Here is a 19,247-nt window from a genome sequence, read left to right on the forward strand (position 1 = left end):
AAGTTTGTCAGAAGCAGAAAATGTTGTTAGTATCTTCTAAGTCAAATTCTCATGTAAAATGCTAAAGGAAATTTTGAAAAAAATTAATAAATTTAAATATCAAATTCCTAAATGTATTGAGATCTATATCTGAAATTGGCAATGACCTCATTCTAAAGCTTAGGGTGTGTTTAACTTAATGCTTCCATTGCGAGGACAGAATCAGCATTTTCAAATGTTTCAGAACGCCGATCATAAATGTGGTTCTGGGAGTGCTGTTTATCTTTAAAACAATTCTTTAACTTTTATAATTTTATTGAATGAATACAGGCTATCTTACAGTCTTAATCAATACTCTGTTTTATTGATGATCAGCCATGATATTTTGTTAAAGGCAAGTTCATACAAACAATTGTCGATTTGAATAAAAAGAGAAAATTAAACCAGCTTAACACTGAAAGATTCATCAAAATCAGACATAAGATTTAACAAGTGGAACGCCTCTGGCAGTCTCGCCTGCATTACGCTATTTAATATAGCAGCAGTGCTAACTTTGAAAACTACTATAAAATAATCATTCACAAAAACACCATTCATATAATGACATAATAGGGTGATTCCATACGTGTCGTACGGGACAATTAGAGAACATTTGACAGTTTTTGACAAGAAAAACGAAAATATTCCAGTAGCTACAGGTGATCATCAAGTACTACCAGAGTGTTAGGAAAACCAAGACTTAACATGACTTAAATTGACATCCTGTATAATACAGATTTAAAATAGTAATGTGTCGTACGGACGCAGAAAAAGTGGCTTTTTAGAAACCTCAAGTTTGTACTCTAAAGTCTGTGAGTTGGGCAGATAAATTTCATAGAAACTGAACTCAAATTGATATTTAATTACCCAAGAACAAACACATCTATGAAAGAAATCAAAATCAAAATTCATGAATAAATAAAGCAAATTACAATTTTCGAGAACATTGTGGCGTACGGGACACTCAAAATGTGTCGTACGGGACATCTCTAAATTGAAGCCAAAGTTTCTTATTTTATGTCTCTTTGACTTCTTAAATCACTTTATTTGGCTGATGATAATGATAAACATATCAGACTAAAGACATTCATTATGTTATAACCACTTTTGGCTGAATATTTCTGTCAATATATCATAATCACAATATTGTGTCGTATGGGACACTTGTGTGTCATACGGGACACATGTGTGTCGTACGGGACACTTGTGTGTTGAACAGGCACTTGCGTGTTGTACTGGACAGCCTGAATAAAACAAAGAACTTTTTATCAATCAGAAGGGGAGCATTGCCCCAAATTCTTCCTTTTTAATGAAAAGCCTTTTAATAAGTAGTCATTCAGGACAGTATAATTAAGAAACCTCAATATATAAAATCGGGAGCAATATATTATCATTTTTTTTCATGATGGGAAATGTACAATGGTTCACAGCAGTTTTACGAGCTGAAAAACTTGAGGTTTTGTGTGAAGTTATATTTTAGTGAATTAATTGATTTCCAATATACTATTTAAACAATGAATGAATGAAACTGTGTAAATTTTGGGGCTAAAATGTTATGATTTTTCATGTAAAATGTATATATATATATGATATATGTCACAACTGTCACTTTTAATTCCACAAAATATTTTTTTATAAAGAAATGCGATTCTTCTTTTTTTAAACCTTTCTGCATTTCATGAAACCATATGGTTTGTCTTATTTTCCAGATTTTTTTTACAACTTGAAAAAGTAAGGAGTTTCAATACTGTATATAAAAAATAGTAATCATCAAGGGAAGTCCAAATAGATGATTGATATGTAAATATTTTTTTTTACATCTTATAATAATTTCACATTAGCATGCAAGAGGGAGTCATCTTCCAGGCTATGGTGAATCAATTATTAAGGGTTTCTTTTCATGCTCAATGACAAAGAAATTAACCTGCTCTGACCAGTGAAAGTCACCAGTTTAGCCGAAGGGATTCACAAAAGAATACGCCTACATGAAGTCAATTAAAATGGTTAGAATCACCTATTTCATGTTCTATGGAGATAAAAACATACTTTTTCAGTTCACTTTATGTCAAATCAATTACTTAAATTAAAATAGGCCTACTATTCATAGTTTCTGAATAAAAATCCTGTAATTAAATGCAGTATATATATTGTGTGTCGTACGGGACATGTCCCGTACGACACACACTGTGTTGTACGGGACAACTTCTAATAGGACAATTATTGAAAAATGAAGGGCAGTAATTAAATCCTTATGGGATAAATCGATTACCCATGGGTCAAAGATAGAGAAACTGATATTGTAAAAATAAAGTTGGAGGAAAAACTTTTGCATTTTCATGTGTCGTACGGGACATTGCCAAAAATAGGTACGGAAAATCAGGGATGCCCCTATTATGGATCATGAAAATGTTGTAGATATTATTTTGAACCATCAATGATACATTATTCCATTGACCTGCAATATTTTCAATCTCCTCGTGCTTTGCCAATAATCGTATCAGGCAGTGTTTGTACTTGACTATTTAATTAGCAAAATTATTGAAAATTGAAAATTCCATTATTTCCCCCAAAAAACTATTTCTGACTTCAGTTTTGGTTAAAACTCATAATTTTCATAAAATTTAGGTATCACAGTAAAATATTACCCTACTTAAGACTCATTGAAAGCATGTTGAAATTTATGATATTTTTGAAGTTCTAGTGTGGAATCGCCCAATACCACGTTCATTGACCATAGATGACATTTGAACGGTGACTTAAGACTTGTCAACTACACCCATGTCCACATTTCATTCACTCTATCCATAAACTTTCAAAGTTATGATGACAATTCAACAATTACCCCCAACATGGCCTAAGTTTATTGACCTTAAATGACCTTTTACCATGGTCATGTGACCTGAAACTCGTACAGGATGTTCAGTGATACTCGATTACTCTTATGTACAAGTTTTATGAACAAGATCCATAAACCTTCAGAGTTAGGATAGTAATTTAACAAATACCCCCAACACGGCCAAAGTTCAGTGACCTTAAATGACCACTGGCCATGGTTTTGTGACCTGAAACTCAAAGGGGATGTTCAGTGATACTTGATTACTCTTATATCCCAAGTTTTATGAAATAGATCCATAAACTTCAGAGTTAGGATGGTAATTCAACAAATACCCCCAACACGGCCAAAGTTCATTGACCTTTCACCATGGTCATGTGACCTGAAACTCGTACAGGATGTTCAGTGATACTCGATTACTCTTATGTCCAAGTTTTATGAACTAGATCCATAAACCTTCAGAGTTAGGATGGTAATTTAACAAATAACCCCAACACAGCCAAAGTTCATTGACCTTAAATGACCGTTGACCATGGTACCTGAAACTCGCACAGGATATTCAGTGGTACTTGATTAACCTAATGTCCAAGTTTCATGAACTAGATCCATAAATTTTCAAAGTTATGATAGTAATTCAACAAATACCCCCAACTTGACCAAAGTTCATTGACCCTAAATGACCTTTGACCTTGGTCATGTGACCTGAAACTCGAGCAGGATGTTCACTAATACTTGATTAACCTTATACCCAAGTTTCATGAACTAGGTCCATATACTTTCTAAGTTATGATGTCATTTCAAAAACTTAACCTTAGGTTAAGATTTGATGTTGACGCCGCCGCCGTCGGAAAAGCGGCGCCTATAGTCTCGCTCTGCTATGCAGGCGAGACAAAAAGCTGACAATTTAAATTTCAGCTTAATTTTGCATAAGATTTACATGAATATGTACATTCTGGTCAGTATATAAATGAGGAAACCAGTGATACCTATTTAATGCTTGTTAAAATACTAAAGAATTGGGAAGGACGATGGTCACAAGATTTTGCTCATAAAGCGTTAGCTTGATTTTAATGATCAAGTGTCAAAGGAATTGACTATTTTTAATCAATGTGGGCAAATGTTGTTACAATGATTATGGCAAATTGCTTTTCTCTTTGTTAGCAGAACAAAGGAGCATAATGGTATTTATAACTGCTTTGTGACAACTTCATAACAACTTCTCATGCAACTTTGGTAATAACTTTAAAATATAGCATGCATCATACTAGCTTAGGTGTAATGACATTCACACAAACACACTCGCCAACAGACAACTACACTTTGGTTTGTATCTAGTTTAACCCTAATACTTGGGGGGGGGGGGGGGGCATTATAGCCTCCCCTGTCAAATTTTTGTCAGTAATGCCTGAATATTTCGAAACAAAATTTTATGACTTTCTTCTCTGATCCTTCTCGCACATTTTGATACCAGATTTATGGCGACTGAATCTACCGTGCGGGTGTCAGATTACGTTTACCGAACATGTCACTGAAATTTCTCTATATGACTGTATAACCCTATGGACAAAATCAGCTTTTCCAATTCATGTAAATACTTTTCTAGTAAGTATCATTGTTTCGAATAGTGTTAAATAATTACCACACACGCACACCCGCTCTCACACATACGCATCTGAAAAACACTGGACGAAAAACTAAACAAAATTGAAAAACAATTTTCTTTCAGGAATTGATGAGGGAGATATGAAAGACATGTTCAAAAACTGCTAATCCTGAGGCTCTATTTACTGAGAAATACCGATATCTACGATTTCTCGCATAAATTAACTAATTTAAAAAAAAATAAAAGGACTTTTGCCAATTTAGCTATACAACTTGACCCTTGTGCAAAATTTTGAGGTAATCGGGGAACCTACGGCGGAGATCTCAGCTCAGGGGGGGGGGGCATAATGCCCCCCCCCCTCACATAATAAGCTTTGAAATATCCTGGGAGGAACAGGGTTAAGCAGTTCAGCCTTTGGCTGGGAATGTAATTTCAATAAACCATTAGATGGTTGGGTGACACAACATTTGCTCCTGCAACAATTTTCCCGGTCTTAACATCTCAGAGGCCATACGGTTAGAGATAGTTTTTTGTTCAGAATAATGTAAGGATTGGGGTTTATTTAGTTTTAAGAGGTTAGTCTATGCCTGTCTTAACATGCAGATTTTTTATCGGAGCAATTGTCGCCAGAGCAAATGTCATGGAACCGATGGATGGTCCAGTTCTCAGATTCTCACCATTGTGGCTTAAGTTTCCAGGGATGCCAACCCCGTAAAATGAACTGCAGTAATTTTAGGGATGAAAACAAGTTTTTGAGAAGAAAACAGCCATTGTGCATAATACAATTTGGGAGAAAAGTTATTCCTACAACTCCTGCAGTATTTTCATCAAAAAAAAAGTATTATAAAATGCAAAAGGGAAACTGGCATTTCTGCTACATGTAAACCCACTTGGTCTCCACTGACCTAATCAACGTTTGTCCCAACCATTGCTTGGTCTAATACTCACTTGGTTTGTCATTTGTCTACTTTCTCATTTCAACTTTGTCAAATGATACTTGGTTAATGAACAGTTCATCAAACCATATAGACTAAGTGGTGTTAGACCAAATACATACTTAGACGGCACAAGTATAGCCTAACTAGTAAAAGACTCAGGAAATGGGCAAAATATCAATTGGGCTGAATGGTTAGTAGATGAACAAGTTGTAGACAAACTATATAGGATCACACCATGTGGGATGTGACCAAACAAAACTTAATGGTTGTAGTTAATAACTCAACCTGAAGCTCATATTGATAGGCTTCCAACCTTGTCTTTACATTATTCCTTTTCATTCTCACTCTTTAGCATCCCTCCATGGATAGGATCTCATCTCTTTAACATTAGTTGTTCAGACATTGACGCAAACATCACACTTGCATGTATTTCTATGTCCTTTATAACTTTATCTCTTCTCAACATCAAAAATATATTGTACAGTGCACATCATATATGGTATAAAACATAAAATCACAATAGATCAACTGCACAAAATTAAGTTGTACGCATCCTGAATATAAATACTGGAAATTGCCTAGTATACGAGTTCAAACTGAAAATGTTGGTAGTTCATGATCCACCTCTCCCCATCATTACAAATACAAATACGAAATGAATCCTAAGGTTCATTCACATATGGCATGACAAATTAAAGAAACATTTTATGAGACGTAAAAATACGGAGGCAAGCAACTTTTCTTTTGTGAAAGAAGTCGCATGGGACAAAAAACAAACTGCCACCCAATAAGATCCTTTTAAAAGTTTGCACAAAATTCAAACAAATTGGCACAAAGTAATGTATGGAGCTGTGCATCATACACATTTGTGATACCATTCAATATGACTCGTGATGTACATACATTTATAATGATATCATGATATCAAATAGGATCATGATGTCAAAAGTTGAGATATGAATTAAAAAGAGATTTGCCTCATAAACGAGATTGGTCTCACTATATCTGAACACTGCCAGTAATGTTGTTGAACTTTGTTTCAACCAACTAAACAAAGCTTTAAATTTCATGAAGAAAAAAAATATATAATCCCAAATTTACCCACAAAGAAGGAAAGAGTGTACATATCATCCACAAACTAGAAATTTGAAGTGTCCAAAGGACAAAGATGCCCTCGCTTAACGCGATCAGAAAATCATTCCATATGATTGAACTTAATATCGTGCAGAAACCAATATGCATATACTAGTATATAATGAACAAATTTTGACCTAAAGATTCACCCTTTCCATAATAATCTCCGACAGAAGATATGACAGTCGGGTCATTTGATGTGACCTGAGTGTATTTTGGTGTCATCTACCCAGACACCAAACATTTTTAATATCTGGTGAATGGTTAGGATGTTTCTCATACGGAAACCAACCCGCAAATTTAATGAGCTTTAACCTGCGGACTCCAAATTCAAACTTAGCATGTATTTTGGTGTCATCTACCTACACACCAAATTTTTTAAAAATCCATTAAATTTTTTTCGAGTTATTGCATGGAAACCAAGTGGGGGGACGGACGGATGGACAGGGGCAACACTTAATGCCTGTGGAGCCATGTTATGTGCAAAACGCAGGGATATGTGCAAACAACGGTATATGTGCAAAATGTCGCCAGGATTTGTGCAAACGCCACGCCGGGAAATGTGCAAATCTGTCAAAATTTATCAACGGCATCTGTGCAAACGTGACGACGGGATATGTGCAAATGAACAATTTTCACGGGAAATGTGCAAATCACTGTTTTTCATCTTAGAAGGACCCGTTTTATGTGTTAAAGAGTGCCCCTTTACCTTTTTATAAGTGCCAATTCTCGTATCAGATAAGTTTCCATTCTTAAAACCGCTCTTTTCATGCCCGATCATCGCCCGTTTTCCTTATTTCGCATTCTTATCCCTTTTATAAGTGCATTTTTAAATAATAAAAATCCTTTTAAAATGTTCTTCTTGCCCCTTTTAAGAGTGAAATTCTTCTTCTGCAGTGTGTACATTTTCACCTTTCACCGATAAATGCCCCTTCTCTTCTGGTTTGTTCAAATGTCCAGTTTGCTAATATAAGGTATATGTATTTGCAATTAGCGTCCTTTCTTTTCTGCAGGGGCATCTGAACCGGGGGAGGGGCACTTGTCCCCTTAAAAAATGGACCTCGATCCATGGACCCCCAAAAGTTTTCAAGACCAAGAAAGATAAAAAAGGAAAGAAAAGTGGTGAAATATGATATTGTTCTCCATGTCAAAATCTATCACAAATGCTATTTTTTCATTAAAAGATTCAAAATTTTGCTCGCATGCTTCGCTCGCTCGCAGCTGTAAAGAAATTTTGCCCCATACGCCATGTCTGCCCCCTCAATTATTTTGCTCATTACCCTACTAGGGTACATATGCTATTTTGTTTTAAAAAAGTTTTTGTTTGAAGTGCCCTTTTCAAAAGAGGAAGTGCCCTTTTTTCCCTGTGCCCCCCCCCCCCCCACTTTCAATTTCGCCCCGCCGACCCTGGATGAATGTTTATCTATTTTCTCAGACCTAGTCGACCATTCTGTATGAGACAAAGGGTGCTACTCTACTTTTTACACCCTTTAATTTGTGACAAATCCATAGAAACGAATGCTGGTAGTCTCCTTTTCCAGACCCAATGCGACCGTACCATACAAGATGAATGTCATTAGTCTACTTTTTGATACTCTTGGCCATATGCTCTTCCAAGCAACATGATTAATGCTATACCTGAGCTTCATTAAAGCGTAGTCCTTACTCAAGACCCGGTGGTTAAAAAAGGGAAATAAACTTTAAAACTTAGACCTCACCATCTTCTAAACCATTGCCATGTAATCAAGCATATGGATAAAGAGTGTATTCTTTTCTCCAGACCCAGTCATTTGAAAAAAAAATCAAGAATCTTCGAAACTTCAATCCCGTCATCTTCAATACTAAGACCCTGTAATGTAGCACATGGGTATACAGTGTAATTATACAGTGGGTATACAGTGTACAGTGTTATTTTTTTTAATAAATGGGTATGGAGTAAAGGCTATGCTATATACCCGTGCAATCCTGACTGGTTGCCAACCAAGGAAAGAAGAAGAAGAAGAAGAAGAAGAAGCTTTATTATAGATTATTAGTTTGGAAGATGATGGGGTCTTAGTATTGAAATTTTTTTTAATCGCCAGGTTTGGAGTGAAGACTACACTCATTTTTTTTTCACAGGGATGAGACGGTGGAGTCTTCAAATTGAAGATTTCCTGATTTTTTTTTTTATAACAGCGTCTGGGGTAAAGACTATGCTCTAATATCCATGCTTTATTACAGGGTCTTATTTTTTTAAGATAACAATTTTTCTTGAACGGGTCTGAAGTAAAGACTACGTTATGTACCCTTGCTTTATAACGGAGTCTTAGTTTGGGGTCTTAATTTTGATGGATTTTTAATCACCGGTCTGGAGTAAAGACTACACTCTTTATCCATCTTTTTTCACAGGAATGAGACTGTGGGGTCTTGAAGATTTGTTTAATTACACGAGTCTGGAGAATTGAGAATACGTTATATACACGTTCTTCATAACAGAGTCTTAGTAGTGGAAGATGGCAGGGCTTTAATAGTTTTGAATTTGTTCAATCACCCGGTCTGAAGTGAAAGACTACACTTTATACTCATTCCACAGGAATGAGACGGTGGGGTACTTAAATTTGATTTTTTATTATTATTGATATAACGGGGTCTGGGTAAAGACTACATTCTATATTCATTTTTTCAGGGTCTTAATTTGGTAGACGGTGAGGTGTTGCAGTTTTTAATTATTTTTGAAAGACTATGCTCTTTACGTATGCTTTAGTACAGGATCTTAGTTCAGAAGGATCTTCAAATTGTTAAATGACCGGGTCTGGAGTATTAAAAGACTTCACTCTATATCCATGTTATTCCAAACGATAGTGGGCCTTGTTATACGTTTGAGGGTGTTAAAACATTGTGGGTATAACATCTCTCGCCTGAATGACAAAAAATACATTTGTGGTGTCACGCGTGTAAAACATTCCCCATAGACTTGTGTGTTAAAATGGCACTTCAGAAAAATTCATAAAAGATAAATGTGAAATTAGAGGGTCGAATGTTTACTCCCTTTGGATAGGATATATATCTGACATTCCATATCTGACCTGAGAAGGGTATCGTAGCCAGCTCATTTAAAAAATAAATCGCCATTTATGAAGATAACTATGATGGGATCTAATTCATCAACTGAAACAGTAAAATAACCCCAATTCTTCCGCCAGTCAAAAAATAGTTCCAAATCATTGATATATCTTCCCAATTTGGGCAAAGGAAGTTCAGTAGTTACCATTTCTAGAATCAGAGTTAGATTTGGAATCATATTCATACACTTTTGTCAATCAGCAATATCAAATTGAAAAAATTTGAATGGGTTGGGTCGAACGAATATCTTTAGCCCTCCTGATGTAATTAGGCTCATGGCACCTATATTATATGACCTATAAATTTTTTTTTTGTATAGCTACTTTGCTATTCTTTTATATCTGTACACTCACACTAGCACAAAGAAATGCATTGAAAATGCCTATTTTCTATGCAATGACCTATTTTAATGTGTTACTCAGATATATTCACTATATGGATGTCTACATATCCTACCTGCATATAGCCTAGCCAACAGGGAATGCAATGACAATATATAAAGGCCCCTATTCTCCTTGTAATATAAAGGTGTATGTAAATTTTGTGTAGATATCAGGATACCAGAACTGCCCCAAACATAATTACCAGATATACATGAGATTGAATGAGGAAACAATAAAAGAATGAGAACATATTACTTTAGTACATTTGCATTTGACCTATTATATCAAAATCTTCCTAGCTAGGGCTATTGCCTATCAGATGTAAGAAGGAAGAGATACATAAATAGATAGAAAGAGAGAGAGAAAGAAAGAAAGATGATTTTATAGATGACATGGCTTATAAAGAGGGGGGGGGGGGCTAGACTAAGATTGGAGCACACAGCCAATCCCCCTCCCTCCTTATAGTTGAGCACTATTAGATACCTTACCTTACTCTGTGCCTTTTTCTAAATACCTTCTTGAAGGTACCACTCTAGTTCTCTTCGGTAAAGTTCTATCTCCTCTCTACCCCATTCCAAAGAACAATTTTAACATGAGCAATTTGTAAAGGTCTTTCTAACATTAAGTAGGTGATCATACACTAGCACAAACCAATGATGAATCAGAACATAAAGAGGCCTAGACTCTCATTGACCAGTCTATATGCATTACTAGGCTTACATACACATACCTACTAACTTACCTGATATATAGCCTTGCTAAGCCATTAAATCCATTTTTTGCACCACTTGATGACTAAACATATTGATATCAGTTAGAAATTGTTTGCTACTGAGGAGTTTGGGCAGGTATTCCATCCAGTATAGGGAATTCGCCTGTATTACTTATATTATATGACCTATGAATTTTATTTTTTTAATAGCTACTTTGCTATTCTTTTATATCTGTACACTCACACTAGCACAAAGAAATGCATTGAAAATGCCTATTTTCTATGCAATGACCCATTTTAATGTGTTACTCATATATGTTATATTCACTATATGGATGTCTACATATCCTACCTGCATATAGCCTAGCCCAACAGTGAATGCAATGACAATATATAAAGGCCCCTATTCTCCTTGTAATATAAAGGTGTATGTAAATTTTGTGTAGATATCAGGATACCAGAACTGCCCCAAACATAATTACCAGATATACATGAGATTGAATGAGGAAACAATAAAAGAATGAGAACATATTACTTTAGTACATTTGCATTTGACCTATTATATCAAAATCTTCCTAGGGCTATTGCCTATCAGATGTAAGAAGGAAGAGATACATAAATAGATAGAAAGAGAGAGAGAAAGAGAGAGAAAGAAAGAAAGATAATTTTATAGATGACATGGCTTATAAAGAGGGGGGGGGGGGGGCTAGACTAAGATTGGAGCACACAGCCAACCCCCCTCCCTCCTTATAGTTGAGCACTATTAGATACCTTACCTTACTATGTGCCTTTTTCTAAATACCTTCTTGAAGGTACCACTCTAGTTCTCTTCTGTAAAGTTCTATCTCCTCTCTACCCCATTCCAAAGAACAATTTTAACATGAGCAATTTGTAAAGTTCTTTCTAACATTAAGTAGGTGATCATACACTAGCACAAACCAATGATGAATCAGAACATAAAGAGGCCTAGACTCTCATTGACCAGTCTATATGCATTCCTAGGCTTACATACACATACCTACTAACTTACCTGATATATAGCCTTGCTAAGCCATTAAATCCATTTTGTTGCACCACTCGATGACTAAACATTGATATCAGTTAGAAATTGTTTGCTACTGAGGAGTTTGGGCAGGTATTCCATCCAGTATAGGGAATTCGCCTGTATTACTTATAGGTGTCACGCGCGTAAAACATTCCCCATAGACTTGTGTGTTAAAATGGCACTTAAGAAAAATTCATAAAAAATAAATGTGAAATTAGAGGGTCGAATGTTTACTCCCTTTGGATAGGATATATATCTGACATTCCATATCTGACCAGAGAAGGGTATCGTAGCCAGCTCATTTAAAAAATAAATCGCCATTTATGAAAATAACTATGATGGGATCAAATTCATCAACTGAAACAGTAAAATAACCCCAATTCTTCCGCCAGTCAAAAAATAGTTCCAAATCATTGATATATCTTCCCAATTTGGGCAAAGGAAGTTCAGTAGTTACCATTTCTAGAATCAGAGTTAGATTTGGAATCATATTCATACACTTTTGTCAATCAGCAATATCAAATTGAAAAAATTTGAATGGGTTGGGTCGAACGATTATCTTTAGCCCTCCTGATGTAATTAGGCTCATGGCACCTTGTGCCCCATTTTGCCTTGAAAGTGCCTCAGGCAGTGTTCGAAATTGAGTGTCCCTTAAATTTTAGTTTGGTGCCCCCCCCCCCCGCCTCTCTGAAAAGCGTTTCATTGCCGATGGCACTGTAGCTTCTCCCTTATGCAGGCATGTTTCTCATTTTAACAGTAATGTTATGAAACATTTCATGAGAAATAGCCTTAATATTGATAAAAACAGTGATTTGCACATATCCCGTGAAAATTGTTCATTTGCACATATCCCGTCGTCACGTTTGCACAGGTGCCGTTGATAAATTTTGACAGATTTGCACATTTCCCGGCGTGGCGTTTGCACAAATTCCGTTGTTTGCACAAAACCCGGCGAAATTTTGCACATATATGGTAGGGGGTCCTAAAGCTGCGCTGGTCCTAAAGCTACGCACCACTCATCACGCACGCAGTTTTTATGGCAAATGCGCACTCTGTGTGTGGAACTGTGACTGCAGAGTGACGAACGATTCCTATTCAATTTTTTCAACAGAGGCTGCAGTAAATCTCTAAATGCAGAGAAAACCAACAACTGTTTGGAATTTTGGAGTTATATTCGCTTTAATTTCATTTTATCCTATAATAATTTGAATATATTTTAGAAATTGAGGCACAGGAAATACTATTTTTTGTATGATAAATCGAGTGCGTAGCTTCAGGACCCCTTCTACATCGGGCGGCGAAATCAAGAGGTGTTCGGAAAACACGGTGGGATTTTCGTATTTGTGAGTTTTGCGATATTTTCTTCTTGGTTAACGATCTTTAGAATGTTTGCCACAAATTAGTGAAAGATAATTTGTTGAAATATTAAAATTGGGATAGTTTTTATTGTTTGAAAACAAAGTGCGTAGCTTTAGGTCCCCCCATCATACAGTTGTTTGCACATATTCCGGCGTTTGCACATAACACGGCTCCACAATGCCTCCTTCAGACGTCGTCTGCCGGGGCATAAAAAAAAAAACATCTCTGTGCACCAGATCTGTTGTTAAACGTTCTGTCAACACTAAGAAACAAAAATTGTTGAGAAATATGACATCCATGTACATATGCATCCATTATATAGTGAAAGAAATGATTGAAGAGAAAGTAGGCATAGCTTACATCAAGGTTCCTCAGAGCTATCTGCCCTTTGGAAAAATTGGTGATGCTGAAAAAATGTCTCTGCCGGGAATCAAACCTGGGCCCCCAGCTTTGTTGGGGAACCGGGTTCTCTTCATTCATTTCTTTCACAACATTTTAAATACAAGAGTTGCCAAACCTGTTTATCAATGGATGCATCATGTACATGGATATCATATTTTTCTACAATTTTTGTTTCTTAGTGTTGACAGAACGTTAAGAACAGGTCTGGTGCACAGAGATGGTTATGTTTGTTTTGTGGATGATATGTACACTCTTTCCTTCTTTGTGAGTAAATTTGGGATTATTTATTTTTCTTCATGAAATTTAAAGCTTTGTTTAGTAGGTTGAAACAAAGTTCAACATTTATTTGTTAGCGTTCATATAATACTGTACCAACATCACTTTGGTTGGAAAAGAGAGCTCTGGATTTTACAGCATTGTGTCAAAGGGTAACCAACAAAACAACATTGAAAACAATTCAACCAATGGTAATTAATAAGACACTTCCAAATACAAGAAAACAAGACTACGTTTAGAATACATGTATGCATTCTAAGTAATGCAAATTATTTCATTTTTTGTTTAAGATTGATATGGATCGTCACAGTTACTTGTATTAACTGTATTATCTTTAATAATTATGTTGTATTTTATCATTTAAGTCAAATTAATAACATTAAATTGGCCTAGATCATATAGATGTTCATGTTTTATTAATAATTCTTATTATTATTTGATTAAATAAGAAATGTTTCTGTTAAACTAAGTTATATCAGTGTTAAAATTTCCTCCAGCTTTTCTGTATCATTAAGTGAGTGTTTGTACTGAATTATAAGGTGTAAGACAATTTGTATTTATGCCCTTATTTTTTTTTACTGTAAATGGCGTCATGAGCATTATGCCTGACCTATGTGTGCGCTTCAACAGAATACACCATTATTATTACTTCCTCCAGGTGCTGATAAATGGATCATAAAAAGAATGAAAACATTGAAGCTCAGCAAAAGGAATAACACATGATTATATTCACCAATAACTTTTGACTGTTGGACCCTTCTCATTACAAAATGCATGCATTCCAAAAAGGTAACTACAAAATGTGGCATAAATTTCATTAAGCATATAATGCCAGGACAAAAACATCAATGTCATATTATTAGTAAGACATATGAACACAAGCAACTTGCTTAGAGGCTTATCTACATATTTGTGTCTTGCACCATATTGAAATAAACATAAAAATTAACCCATGGCTGCATTTAAACAAATATGCAATAGATAATTTCTGTACCTCTGTAGTAAAAATATGAAATATGGAATGTCTATCAACTCAAATACATCTATTAACTCTTTAGGTAGGACATATAATTATATTGTCTTTCAATATGGAACTGTCAAGCAAAATATTGCACTTTTTTTCTTATTGTTAGTACAAGACACATATTTGGGGGGGGGGTAGTTGATTACTGCTCTTTTTTATATGAAATTAAAAATTACCAATTGATATTTTTAGTTACAGTACGAAGACTGACATTCAATGGAGATCACTAAAAGTTAATATTATCAGGTAACACTTATTGGGATAAGTGGTAGTAAAATTGGGAGAAACAAAATCCCGAAATTGCATACAGATATAACGGGAGATTTGCTCTTTACATGATCCAAACATGATTTGGTGGTGATGTGAACACTAGGATGGTATAACTGATAGAACACTAAAGCTATGAATTTACACAAAAAAACCCTTTGCATTACAGTGTTTTGGTTACTATGTCTCAGACTTGATGAAGCAAGATTTATATACAAAAAACTCCACATCTCAATTTTGGTAGGAATCAGTTCATGGGCCACCGAGATGTCACACAAATACCTACTTTATTCCATCGCAATAAGATTAAATTGCAGTTTCCAAAGGAGAATGCTAATGTACACTTATCAAACCTAATATGGCTCAAGGCATTCAAATGGCCAGACTCTTGGCTACTGTTTCATGTCAAATTTGGTTTGTAGAGTTTTCAATCATATGCTACTGAAATATGGTAATGAAAATGCTGAAATGCAGAAAAAAAGTGATATAAAACTTTACTGCACTAATGTGAAGCCATACTACAAACGTTTTACGTAGTATACACTGCACTACTTTGAGACATCTGAAAGTGATGTAGACATGTAACATTTGTAAATTTACACATAACTTACCAACAACTGGAATACTAGTATATAGTGCTAAAATGTTAGCCAAAATAATTCCCTCTGTTTTAACAAAAGTTTTACGATGCTAAATAATATCTAAATTGTGGTCAAGTTAATTGCAATAATGTGTGTTAATGTTTGAATATTTGAGAATCCCAGTGGGCTTACATATTCCATATTCCAGTAGTTTGAATCTAGTAACATGTAACTCTACAATTTTACAAACGTTTTGAAACAGCCCCACGATGTCGCTCTTCAGACAGAGTTCAGAGTCAATCCCTGTGGCACTAAACCATCTTTATCCAACCAAGTGATAACATGGAAGCTTAATATAACCAGATATGTGTAACATGAAAAGCTCATTTACATAGATTCTCCAATTCATCAAGTTGATTATTGATTGATTTACTGTTTATAAAGAAAGTCAAGGAAAAATCAAATCAAATTTAGTAATATAATTATATCAACCATGTGTGTTACATAACTAGTGTTATATGTGAGTTGACAAAATCAAAATTATGTTTAATGAGTTCGTTAGAAAAAATGTGAATGAAATATAAGGAATATTGGAATATTATACATTTATATGAATTCATATGTTGATCAAAAGGATACATTTGCTTGGCAAGATCATAAACCATTGGCATGGCAAAATTCAGTTCCTCCACTTTGGCCATTAGAGCATACATTGCCTGCAATATGAAACAAAAATAAAAAAAAGATTTAAAGTTCTCCAATCCTTTAATATCACAATAACTTCATGCCTGAATCCTTTTTTTGCACAAGATACATTAAGTATTATTATTATCATTATACTTCTAAGACTGACCCAAAGTGCTTACATCAAGAATTTCAAATTAGATAAGATAAGATAAGATAAGATATTTATTTGTCTTTCTTTCTGCACATACATTTTATCTTACAAGTATGATTTCACATTCTACAGATGGAAAAAAAAAATCAATTAACCATAAATCATTGTTACAGTAGAAAAAAAAGAAACATAGCAAATAACTAAACGTATTGAGAGAAAGACAAGGAGAACCCCTGAAAAATTATAAAATGAAAACTTACAAAGTTTGCGAATTAAGTAAAGAAATGTTTGATGGAGGTTGCTGGGTGTAGCATATTCAAATTTATTCAGATGCAGTTACATGTACATTACAAAGTGAAAGTCATACATGCATCTCCTGCCAGTTTCTAATGACCACTAAGAGTCTGTACATTCATGCTTCATGTGTGTTGGGTGAAAAAGGACATTTAATATCAAAACTAGCAATAAACTTGAAAGGGATTATTGGGGTATTTGAAGACTAACATGTAATACAAAGGTATCAAGTGAACTACATGATGTGTCTACTGACCTTTACACTGTGATCCACTGTTATTCCAGCTTTTTCTACTGCATCTCGATATGTTTGTATGTGACCTACTGTTATGGCTGACATCTGATTATGTAATGTAATAACAAAAAAAAACAGTATCAAAACAATCAATACAACTTGATTCGATTATGTAATGTAATAACAAAAAAGAACAGTTAATCAAAACATATTCAATGCAACTTGATTTGATAAATTGCTGATTGGTCCAATGTGATCAGTGTAATAACCATATCATCGAACACTATTAATAATTTCCTCAAATTATCACTGGTAAAATCACGCATTTCAACCAATAACCATTAGGTTGAATAATAAATATACATGTATGTTAGGGCTCCATCCAATTAGCCCAAACACCACTTGGATTGCAATTCAGCTAGCTTGCACAATATCATTTAGTCCATTACCTGTTTCAGCTATAACCAGTCAGTCTAATATCATTTAGTCCATTACCTGTTTCAGCTATAACCAGTCAGTCTAATGTGCTGGTCAAGTGCTTACATAATAATAATAATAATAGCTATTTTTATATAGCGCTTTTCCCATAATGGCCCCAAAGCATATTATTACATCACAAGTAACTGTGGACTGACCTTAAAAACTTATTTAATCAAAGTTGCGGTACTACGTGCATGCGGTCCTTCCGTTGTATGTTGTGCACAGACCCAGCAGGGGGCTCGGTAATCCCACCCCCCCCCCCCCCAAGATGACAATTAGACCTAAAGTGGGTTTAGACAAAATATTGAAATTAACCAGTCATGATCATGATTAATTGAAAAAGTGGTCACTAAATAAACAGGTTTTAGATAAATTGTTGATTAGACCACATGAGTGCTGGAACAATTTATAGTTGACCAATATGTAATTGGAAACAGACAATAGAAAAAAGTGTTTTGGAATAGTCATTTGCCCTACTATACCAGGGTATATTGACAGGGACAGAATATGTTACTTTTTCTCTCAACTGAATAACAAAGGAAATATATACATGAAGTTTAACATCAGGACTCTTACAATTTTCTGTCTTCATTCTGTTTCTTCCTTTTTACTTTCATCATCCCTTTTACATGACCAGAAAATCATACAGGTCGAGTTGCCTCCCTGTCTCCCCCCCCCCCCGCATCGTCCCTGGCTGTACTGGTTATTGGATGATATGTTGATTGGACATGCACTTGGTAAGAGAACAAATAATGTACAAAATTATGGCTACTGGACCAGATGGCACTGGACCTAACAGCAATAAACCGTTTTAAGGTTTCACAGATAAGAGTATTACTGGTATTGAAAGCCGTTGGCATGGTCTTCAGTTACAATGACATACTGTTAGTCTATGTCTTCACTATGTTCACATTAATCATGGCAGTCACATTTCAGGCCACTGCAGACCAAATAGGATTGATGTGAGATACAAGTAACTCATTGAGATGGGATATGCATGCATGCATGATGGTCCCCATTTGCTGTGATTACTGTGAAAAAAAATTTAGCATGGTGACCAAGGTCATGATTAAAAACCAAGCAGGCCTTTATGAAACTTGGTAAATGCCTTGTTATAACAGTGTAGTAATAGGTTTGACACAATGTAGTAATAGGTCTTGATTAAAGTTAGAGGGACAATGATGTTAATAATTATAAAGCATAACTTTAAAAAATCTTAAAAATTATCACCATATTAAGCATAATTTGGAGTTTGGATATCTAAACATCTAAATATCTCAATTTCACCATCAGAGAATTTTGTGGGTAATATTGTACTGAAAATGGATCTAAAATTCAGAATTAATCTAGACTAGACTTTGCCATAATGAATGATAATTAATGTTTTGTTGTGGAAGTAGTGTAATGAGCCAAAATTTTTGAGGGGGCACAACATGGTGTATGAAGAAATATTCCAAAGGTCACAAGAAGCAGCAACCAAAAATTGTAACCTTTTTTAAATGTATCTCTTTTTGTGATATATTTTGACAAAACATTCAAATAAACATATCTTATTTTACAAATATTCCTTTCCTGTTCTGTCCCTTTCTTTTTTTTGTCTTGATTCGTTTTGTTATGGGAAGCAGTACCCAAATCCCCACTCCACCTACATATATGTATGTTTCTTTTCTACTCTTAACTTTCTTAATTATATGCAATTACATATGATGTCATTACAGTACGT

The 19,247-nt window shown here is 34.9% G+C and overlaps 1 protein-coding gene across 2 annotated transcripts in view; it reads right to left on the bottom strand.

Annotated features, from left to right (window-relative positions):
• Positions 1-5,819: 5,819 nt before the first annotated feature.
• Positions 5,820-19,247, bottom strand: part of LOC129256760 (uncharacterized) — a 28,129-nt gene continuing 14,701 nt past the window's right edge. The window contains exons 3-6 of one of the 2 annotated variants that reach the window (XM_064097650.1): positions 17,066-17,149; positions 16,317-16,393; positions 13,870-16,109; positions 5,820-6,424 (exon numbers count right to left, since the gene is read on the bottom strand). In XM_064097650.1, the coding sequence (XP_063953720.1) occupies positions 16,061-16,109; positions 16,317-16,393; positions 17,066-17,149 (210 nt within the window). In that variant the 3' untranslated portion in view covers positions 5,820-6,424; positions 13,870-16,060. Of the gene's footprint in view, positions 6,425-13,869; positions 16,110-16,316; positions 16,394-17,065; positions 17,150-19,247 lie in introns of those variants that run through there. The other variant, XM_064097651.1, reaches the window with a different exon arrangement.

The sequence above is a fragment of the Lytechinus pictus genome, chromosome 3, assembly GCF_037042905.1.
Source record: "Lytechinus pictus isolate F3 Inbred chromosome 3, Lp3.0, whole genome shotgun sequence".
Taxonomy (NCBI): domain Eukaryota; kingdom Metazoa; phylum Echinodermata; class Echinoidea; order Temnopleuroida; family Toxopneustidae; genus Lytechinus; species Lytechinus pictus.